General features: G+C 39.7%; 1 protein-coding gene across 5 annotated transcripts in view; it reads right to left on the reverse strand.

Moving 5' to 3' along the window:
• Positions 1-381: 381 nt before the first annotated feature.
• The window catches only part of chchd6b (coiled-coil-helix-coiled-coil-helix domain containing 6b), a 14,503-nt gene continuing 4,623 nt past the window's right edge, over positions 382-10,261 (reverse strand). For all 5 annotated transcript variants that reach the window (XM_043241452.1, XM_043241453.1, XM_043241454.1 and 2 more), the window contains 3 exons: positions 7,699-7,769; positions 784-916; positions 382-550 (listed from right to left, as the gene is read on the reverse strand). In XM_043241452.1, coding sequence (XP_043097387.1) covers positions 527-550; positions 784-916; positions 7,699-7,769 — 228 coding nt within the window. In that variant the 3' untranslated portion in view covers positions 382-526. The remainder of the gene's footprint in view (positions 551-783; positions 917-7,698; positions 7,770-10,261) is intronic.

The following is a 10,261-nucleotide window of genomic DNA, read 5'->3' on the forward strand; positions in this document are numbered from 1 at the left end:
GTTACAAGTATACTATGTGACTATGACTGGTTTTGCTTGAGAGGATACGCAATATAATTAGTTTTATTCAATTTTCTGAATCCGAACAAAACAGAGCAGAATGTCGCCAAGCATTCAACCCCTCTCCAAGGGAAGACAAAAACAAGGAGGCATTAATGTTTGTGAGCCCATAATCAGTGTTAGGAAGGTTTCTGTGGAAATGTAATAGGTTACACATTACAAGTCAGCCTATTCAAAATGTACCTTTTCAATGACTTTATTCAAGTAATGTAACGCATTATATTTGATTGCTTTTCTAATATTTTGAACTGTTAATCATTTTGAATCATTTGTAATTATACTTACATGTAACAGAGTCACAAGAGACTGAAGAGACAAACAGATGCTGAAGAGACTTTATTTGATCACAGTAAATGAAGATCAGCTCAACAAACCAACACAATGATACCGCACACACACACACACACACACACACACACACACTAACACTGTTCTTCTCTTTTAGCACCAATCATCATCATCATCATCATCCATGGTTCACCAGCAGGTTCTGCAGAGAACAAACACACAGTCACATGATTTTGGCTCCCATTTATTTATTTAATTAGAATATGGTGACATCAGCTAATCAACTGTTTGAAACTACTTCAGTCGGTGTGCATTGAATTTAATTAATACACAAGCTTCACAATTTGGGTTAAACTACTGAAATACATGAACCTTTCCAGGACCTTCTAATGTATTGAGACGCACCGGTGCAGTACAGACAGGTCGCACGCATACCTTCTTGGAGTTGATGCAGTTGATGTAGTCTTTGGCGAGCTGTGAGCAGTGCAGTGTCTGCTGAGAGTTCAGTCTGTAGCAGCTCAACACCTGAGACTGCAGCTCGGGGCAGACCGGACTCACCTGACGAGGCCTGAGAGAGAGAGAGAGAGAGAGAGAGAGAGACAGAGAGAGACAGAGAGAGAGACAGAGACAGAGAGAGAGAGAGAGAGAGAGAGAGAGAGAGAGAGAGACAGAGAGAGAGAGAGAGAGAGAGAGAGAGAGAGAGAGAGAGAGAGAGAGAGAGAGAGAGAGAGAGAGAGAGAGAGAGAGAGAGAGAGAGAGAGAGAGAGAGAGAGAGAGAGAGAGAGAGAGAGAGAGACCGAGAGAGACAGAGAGAGAGAGAGAGAGAGAGAGAGAGAGAGAGAGAGAGAGAGAGAGAGAGAGAGAGAGAGAGAGAGAGAGAGAGAGAGAGAGAGAGAGAGAGAGAGAGAGAGAGAGAGAGAGAGAGAGAGAGAGAGAGAGAGAGAGAGAGAGAGAGAGAGAGAGACAGAGAGAGAGAGAGAGACAGAGAGAGAGAGAGACCGAGAGAGACAGAGAGAGAGAGAGACCGAGAGAGACAGAGATTTGATTTTGCAAAAAATTTTATTACAAACCACAATAACAATTACCAAGACAAAAACAGTACACAACAAACCTACAAACAAAACACTAGAGCATCTTCAGACAAAGTGCACAAAGCCCCATGAATGCACCAGATTTGTTCAAAAGTCACAAGATCGTACATAGCTTTATAAAAGTGAAAATCAACCAATACCCTGGACTTAACAAAAGCCAGAAACACACGAGAACGTCATCACTAGAGCTTTGTTCAATTCTGTTTTTCCGGCTAATGTAAACAGCCAACTTTGCTCGTCCTAAAATAAAATTTAACAAATGACAGATAGCACGTTTCTTCCTGGAATATTTAAAACCCAAAATAAAATTTTCACTTAAGAAGGTTTCATTAAACCTACAAAAGAGCTCATTTAGCTTCACAAACAGGGTTTTAGCCTAAAACAGTCCATGAAAGCATGAAAAACAGTTTCTCTTTGGAGACAGAAAGGGCATTCAGGACCCACTCCTGGGTTCATCACTGAAATAAAAGAATTAACGGCAATGGCACCATGCAAAACCCTCCATTGTATGTCACCTACTCTCTTTGACAATGGTGGTTTATACAAAGATCTCCATTCGGGTTTTACATCACTGCTCAACTTTAAAACAGAACGCCATGGTGTGTCAATTCTGCTACCAATAACTTTCTTGTTAAAAACCAGCACACAAGCTTTGTACAAACTTTTTTGCTTTCGCTTGACAAGAAATCTAATAATAGGGAATCACGTGAAAATAAAAAAACTCTTTGTACTCTCATCAAGCATGGGTTGTACAAACAAACAGGGGAAAGAATCCCCAGGATCAGGGGCATTAACCCCTGCAAAAAAGTCCTTTAACATGTGTTCTTCTTCAGCAGTAAAACATGTTCTTAATTTGGTCAAAAATTGGGTAAAAGGCGAACAGATCTGATGCCCAAAAACTTGGAAGCTGTCTCCACCTGTCCAAAAAAAGATCCAGTTAGTGTTAATAAATGTCCCAAAGTAAAAACCTTGGCTTTCAGAAGGGAAGTGCTGAAACCGAGTAGACTGCATCGTGAAGCAACGTCCAGACGGGCTCCATGTATCAAAGGCTCCTGCAACAACCAGTAGAGTGAGGAGAAGTTCTCAGTCTTATAAATATGAAAAAAACTCCATACTTTGAAGAGGTTACGATAAAAAACAGGCAGTTCTGATACATCCAGTTTAGCAGGATCCATTAAAAAAAGTGCTTTATCGAGCCCAAGGCCTCCAAGTGTTCGTAAAATAACGCAACTAACTGTGCGCCAGCTGCAGTCCGTTGAGCCATCTAAAAAGCTTTGTAGAAACCGTAAACGGAAAGCAGCCATTCTACTTTGCAGGTGAATAACACCTTGCCCACCTTCATTTTTGGGAGATATAAAATACTCTGTGGGATCCAATGTAGTTTGTCCCAAAAAAAATTAACAAGAAAGGCTTGAATTTTAGCTAAAAACTGTGGAGAGGGATCTACACAGGCCAGCCTATGCCAAAGCGAAGAAGCAACAAGATTGTTAATGATGAGAGTCCTCCCTCTATAGGACATATTTGGCAACAACCAATTCCATTTATCTAATCGGCCTTTGACCTTTTCCTGCACCCCTTCCCAATTTTTCTGTAAAAACTCATCATCCCCAAGTAAACTCCCAAATATTTTATACCTCCCTTCTCCAACACAACCCATCAGGAAGACGAGGTGGCCCATCAGACCACTGACCCAGTAAAACCGCATCACTTTTTGCCAGTTAACTTGAGCAGAAGACAGTGTTCTAAAATCTTCAAATAAGTTAAGCAAAGACTGTGCATCGCTTCCTTTGCTTATGAACACTACAATGTCATCAGCGTATGCTGACAAACAAACATTATTATTAAAACTGGGAAAATACAAGCCACATAACTTGTTTCTTATTTGTTGAAGTAGAGGCTCTATGGCCAAAGAGTACAACATTCCAGAGAGGGAACAACCTTGTCTAACACCCCTCAGAACCCGGAAAGGAGCGCATAACCCACCATTAATTTTCAGTGCACTCTCAACGTCACAATAGAGCACTTTAATCATGTCCACAAACTCTTTGCAGAAACCAAAAGCTGCCAAAGTATTCCAGAGATAAGAGTGCTCAACTCGATCAAAAGCCTTCTCTTGATCTAAGGATAACAAACCACAACTCAGATTTAAAAATTTAGAAATATGAAAAATGTCTCGAATTAAGGAAATATTATCAACTATAGATCTACCGGGTACACAATATGTTTGGTCCGGATGGATGACCTGCTCCAACACTCCAGCCAGTCTAGTAGCCAAAACTTTGGAAAGCAGTTTGTAATCGCTGCAAAGAAGTGAGACAGGGCGCCAGTTTTTGACATCAGTGAGGTCCCCTTTTTGGAATCAGAGTGATAACCGCTCTCCGACAACTCAAAGGCAACCTGCCCTCTGTCAAGCTATCGCTGAGTACCTCAAGCAGATCATCTCCCAGCTCTGACCAGAAAGCCTTATAAAAGTCGACCGGGAGGCCATCCACTCCTGGTGCCCTCCCAGACTCCATGCTTTGCAAGGCCTTGAAGAGCTCTTCCAGGGTCAACACTCCTGAGAGGTCAAAGTTAGCCTCTTCTGAGACTTTCGGCAAATTATCAAAAAAGACACTTTCCGCGCCATGCCCTGAATTAATCTCACTTCTGTACAGGTTCTGATAAAACATAACTGCTCTCATACGGATATCGGCAGGATCAGACAACAACACTCCATCCTCAGAGCGAAGTGCATAAATAAAACGTTTCTGCCCATTCTTTTTTTCCATGCTGAAAAAGTATTTAGAAGGTACATCCATCTGATCGATACTTTGGAAACGTGAACGGACTAAAGCCCCTGTGCTCTACTCCCAGTAGATCTGTTAGTTGTGCTTTCTTCTTAGAGCAGGCTTCTAAATGCCTAGCTTCACCACTAGACTGGGCTAGATTATGACACTCAATAATTTCTTTTTCTAACGATTCTAAGGACAGAAGTAGCTCTTTAGTAACGCCAGGAGTGTACTGTTGCGAAAACTGCTTAATTTGAATTTTACCAAGTCCCACCACTGTTGTACTGAATGAAAAGAGCCTTTTGTTGCTCTGAAGCTTTCCCAGAAAAACTAAAAGATTCTTTAAAAAATTGTCATTTAACAGTTTAGTATTAAAGTGCCAATATGCACTCTTATGTTTTACTGAACACAAAAAAATTACAATGCACCATGCTGTGGTCCGAAAAACCAACCGTGTGATGTAACACTTATTAAAAATGTTAAGATGATGATTAAAACTGTAAAACCTATCCAATCTTGCCGAAGAGATAATATTATCCGTGTATGAACCCAAGTATACTGTCTCTCCTTGCCATTTAAAGATCTCCAAATATCACATAATTCATATTTTTTATAAAATGGATAAGACGATTGCGTGAAGCTAAGTGAGGTTCAACATGATTCCTGTCTAAATTTAGCTCTGTGCAATTAAAATCACCACCTAAGAACAGAAATTCTTCAGAACAACAATTTTGTAAGGTGGAAGATAGTAAATCTAAAAAAACTAACCTTTCAACCGGTACAGTTGGAACATACACACAAATAAAAACAAAACATAATTTCTAGAAAACAGCTCTGACTTTTAAAAGCCTACCTTTAACAATTTCATCAATCACATATGATACAGGACTAAAATTCTTTGCTGTAATAAAATAGCCACTCCTCCACTAACTGAAGTGTTGTGACTTAACACAGAAGTGCCATCAAATTCCTTCATCCAATCAACAGCATTGTTCAGGTCACTGTGAGTTTCTTGTAAAAAAGTGACATCAATGTTTTTCTGTTTTATTGTTTCATATATTAATGCTCTTTTCTAACATTCCTTTGCCATTGATATTAAAAGTGGCTAAATGTACTACACTCATAAATAAAAAGAAAAAAAGAGCAAAGACCAGTCCTGCTCCTAAGATTAACCCGTGTCATTGTCTAAAGCAATGTTAAGACTCCTCACAATTTTCTTTAAACGATACACTTCTTTATTTGTGAATGAACCTTCTACCATTAGACTTCTTGCTTTATCAACAAACTGTTTTAAGTCAGGAAAATATTCCTGCACTCGCACACCTCTCTTGTTTTTGGTTGATCTGAGAAATAATTTGATATCTTCAAGCTCATAGCTCCGGCCCAATAACCTCATTCTGAGAAAGTGTCACACTGGAGTCAGAAGACTCTGCATCGCTCTCAGTCTCCAGATCCTCATCGTCATGCATTTCTATTTTTTGCTTACTTTAGCATCTGGTACGTTACTTTTTTTTTTCTTTTTGGGGCATTTTAAAAATGGCTTGTTCTTCTTCCATTCCACAGCACTTAGCTATTTCACACATTTTCTGAAAATGCTCTGCACTATTCTCTGAAACCCTGTCAGCTTGTCCATCTCCAGTTTTGCCCCATGTCACATTATCTGCGTCCCACGACCCTCATCCGAACGTATCTCGGCGTGTGTCGGCGCGACCGCTCCCTCCACCGTCTCACTGGAAGAGGCCGGAGGAGACGCTGCCGCTGCCGGTGCCACGAGCCCTCTCCCGGGGGCTCCCTCAGCCTCACCGCTAACCCCGCAAGATCACCACTCCCGAGCGCCCTCCTACATTCCTTTCCTTTTCTGCAGTTATTTCTGGACAATTTCGCATTAGATGACCAAAAGTCCCGCAGCTAAAACACTTCATCTTAGCGGTGGTCACAAAAACAACATAATCAAAATCACCAATTCGAAAATTTAAAGACACATCCAGATCAGCATCATCATTAATGATCATGTATGCGAACCGCCTAAAAGAAACAATATGTTTCAACAGAGGAGAACTACAGTTGATCGGGATCTTTTAATGGTGAAACCAGCTTCTCGCATCGGATAAAGCTTGGGTTAAAATAAGATCACTCACAAAAGGTGGCACATTAGATATGGTGACTTTCTTAGCAGGTAGAGAGAGGGGAAGAACGGGGATGAGTTCTCCTTTAACGATTATACCATGCTCAACAACCTCGTTAGCTTTGTCTATGCTGTCTAAAAAAATAACGATAGCGCTGTTCATTCGAGAGGCTGAGAGCACACTCCCGTGCCCCACTACCTCACCCACTGCCAGGCAAGCCTCCTCCACACTCACCGCTGACGCCACCTTCACAGCGTGGCGTCGCGTGAGTGAGTTTAAAACTTCCACCCGCGGGGCCGACATGCCTCCTCAGAGTGAAGAGCACGCGGCCCGAAAACCAGCAAAGACTACCGCTAACTATACAGACAGAGATAGACAGAAAAGGAAAAAAAGAAAAGAGTTTCACTCACAACACTCCACACCACTCGCACTCACAGCACTCCGCTCACACTCGTACACCGGAAGTGAGAGAGAGAGAGAGAGAGAGAGAGAGAGAGAGAGAGAGAGAGAGAGAGAGAGAGAGAGAGAGAGAGAGAGAGAGAGAGAGAGAGACAGAGAGAGAGAGAGAGAGAGACAGAGAGAGAGAGAGAGAGAGAGAGAGAGAGAGAGAGAGAGAGAGAGAGAGAGAGAGAGAGAGAGAGAGAGAGAGAGAGACAGAGAGACAGAGAGAGAGAGAGAGAGAGAGAGAGAGAGAGAGAGAGAGAGAGACACACACACAGGCTTCATTAACAGAACTGGGTAAGTTACACTGACTGCATATAAAGAAATGTTTTATGTCTCTCACAATCACTCTACTCTAAAAAAACGAACACCTTCAAACACCAGCTCAAACACACGAGACTGATCACAGACTGACACACACTCGACTAAGAACTAGAGGAAAGAATAGTCCTAGTCCTGCCACCTAGTGACCTGAAGAGAGACCTTGCATGTGATTTAAAGGTGAGACATGTCTGTATCTCAATTGCTCTTTTACATAAAAAATATAGTCAGTTTACCATAGTTACAATAGTTAAGAAAAAATTAAAAAATAATTATTTATATATATATATATATATATATATATATATATATATATATATATATATATATATATATATATATTAGCTAGCTGCCAAGGCAAAGTTTTTCATTTATTTATTTTTAAAAGTATATGTACTGGAGTAATGAAAATTAAATAGAAAATAGTAAAAATTATATAAACTAATAAAAATATTAATAAAATTAATAAACCTACTTAAAAACTAATACAAATACCAAAAAAAACAACAAAATGACTCAGTGTAAGCCACATTTAAGACAAAAACACGCAAGACATGAACCCAATGAAGTGAACAGGAAGTAAGAGCTTGTTCTGAGACTCACTTGACTCTGGAGTCTGCTTTGAGCGCCTGCTGCTCGTACATGTGTGCGGTCTGTTGATAATATTCAGTGTTCTGCAGAAACAGACACAAAGAGTCGGACTTCATGCATACATACATACATATATATATATATATACATATATGACTAGGAGAGAAGTTGTCTTAAAGGTACAGCACCACAAAGGTTTAATAGTTGGGGTGAAACCAGTCGTTATAAAGGGACTTCAGGGAAACAAGAGTGAGTTTTATCGGTGTAATATCTGCTCGTTCCTTCAGTTCTGAGCTGTTAAATCCAGCAAGACACAGAAACAATACGCTGTAAGTGATTCTAATCTATCGGTGTAATTACCATCTACAGTCTGTATCATCACGCAGCTGGAGTCATTAGGCGCCGTTATCTTATTAAATCTACAATTACACCATGCATTACAACTCTGGAAAAAACATTTCTACAGCGTCTTACAGGCAGCATTAGAAAATAATGGCAAATTAAATGTGATTTGTGATAGGTTTCTGGCTCTATGGACAATAACGCAGAAGAATGAAGGATTACGCCTGTATGTCTAGTGGAGCAGATATCAGTCTGACCGGTCCGAGACACGAGCAGCTGAGTCAAAAGTTTGAAAAGCAAAAACCCTTTTTAAGATGAAGTACATGAATATTACATTACAGTGTGAAGAGTGAAGATAGACACAGAAGAGAAAGCCGGGATCGGGATCTTTATTCCTCTGTGTGTGTGTGTGTGTGTGTGTGTGATGCCTTTGTGTCACGCTCAGGATTCCTCTACGAGAGCTTAACCAAAGCGTTTCAGATTAGTGTGTGTAGGCTGAATCTTAAAAATGTGAGCCGTCATTTAAAGCATCACACACACAGTCTGCGGCAGTATAACACACACACACACACACACACACACACACACACAACAGACAGGAGCCGATTAAAGGTTTCACCTCAATAGAGCAGGAGACAGAGAAAGAGAAAAGATTCAGGAGGCAGAAGTGTGTGTTTGTGTAAGCAGAGCAGCAAATCTACTGTGTGTGTGTGTGTGTGTGTGTGTGTGTGTGTGTGTGTGTGTGTGTGTGTGTGTGTTTAAAACTAGCGTACACAGGCATCACCAAAGCAAACTGTACAATTAATGACTGTTTTCAGACAGGTTTTCTTTGTCTGCCATGGGATTAACAAACAGATGATCCTGTGTTAAATTCACTCAGTCGAGTCAGACTTTGCCACACTGAGCCGGTTATTAAGAGGATTTTCTTTGCAATGTTAATAATAATAATAATAATAATTCAGTCAATCAATCAACATAATATGATATAGTATGAAAATGATGTCATAATAGTAACAGAGTTTTAAGAGTTTTTAAGAGTTGCAAATGTGAAATTTATATAACAGTTTTACCATTTTTTTATTTCATACAATAGTTAATATTAAGTGACCTATTTCACTCAGATCCGTCAGAAAAAAAATAAAACAGAGCTGAGCTGCTGCACATCAACACAGCACTGATTCATTTATAAATAAATCTTTGCTTTAATGATTCGGTTAATGATTCAATGACTCATTCATAAAGAGAGTCACTTGCTTTGCTACTTAATTAATCAGCAGTTTTAAGTAATTGACTGAACGGATGATTGAGTGACTTCCTGCCTCCTACTGGTGGCTTTAGATTCATTTATTTAATATGAACTGAGTCATTTACATCCTGATCCTTCTGTCTGGATGCCGATTCGTTTGACTGGTGACATATTAACTGAATTTATTGACTAATTACATTTTTTTATAAAGGTTTCTAATTAAAAAGGTGTTTTTGCAGTTCTTTTAAATCTGTTAAATATAATCTTAAATTAAAAATCTATTAACTATAATCTACAAATCATTTTTTTACTCGGACAGTTCAGTATAAATACGCTCAATTTGAATAAAGTTGCATGAAGTTTAAAAATAAAATAAACACCACCAGTCTGACTCCTGGAGTCCTTTCACAGCGAGCAGACAGATGCTTTCAGGGCATCTGAGGCTTTTAATCGATTCATTTCTACAGTGAGGTTTTTTTATAGCAGTGGGCTTCTATTCACGGGACATTTCTTTTGATGTGAACTAAATATATTCTTTGTTTCTACAATGCATTTTTTTTATTTCAGTTTTTAAAAAATGCGTTTATTTCTTTTTCTCTTGCAGTGTGTGTTCTGCTGCACATCAAATGAACACAACATGATACTCTCTTTTTTACATACACTCCTCGGGCGCTTAATAAATGATCTAGAACAACTTTCAAAAGCATAAAAGTCACGCGTTTGGATTCCACCCACAGTTCATCTCTACATATTGGACACACACACGCGCGCACACACGCGCGCACACACGCACACACAAAGCATAAAGGATGTTGATACGTGACATGAGAGCGTAATCATAATCATCATGACCTCAAAGTTATGGCATTCATGCAAACAGATGTATTTATAAACGCAGACACAGACTATATTTAATATGACTGTGAACACATCAGAGAAAACAAACCGTCTTGAGCCCGAAGCTCTTACAGTAAGAACACAGACGTA

Source organism: Puntigrus tetrazona, chromosome 6, assembly GCF_018831695.1.
Source record: "Puntigrus tetrazona isolate hp1 chromosome 6, ASM1883169v1, whole genome shotgun sequence".
Taxonomy (NCBI): domain Eukaryota; kingdom Metazoa; phylum Chordata; class Actinopteri; order Cypriniformes; family Cyprinidae; genus Puntigrus; species Puntigrus tetrazona.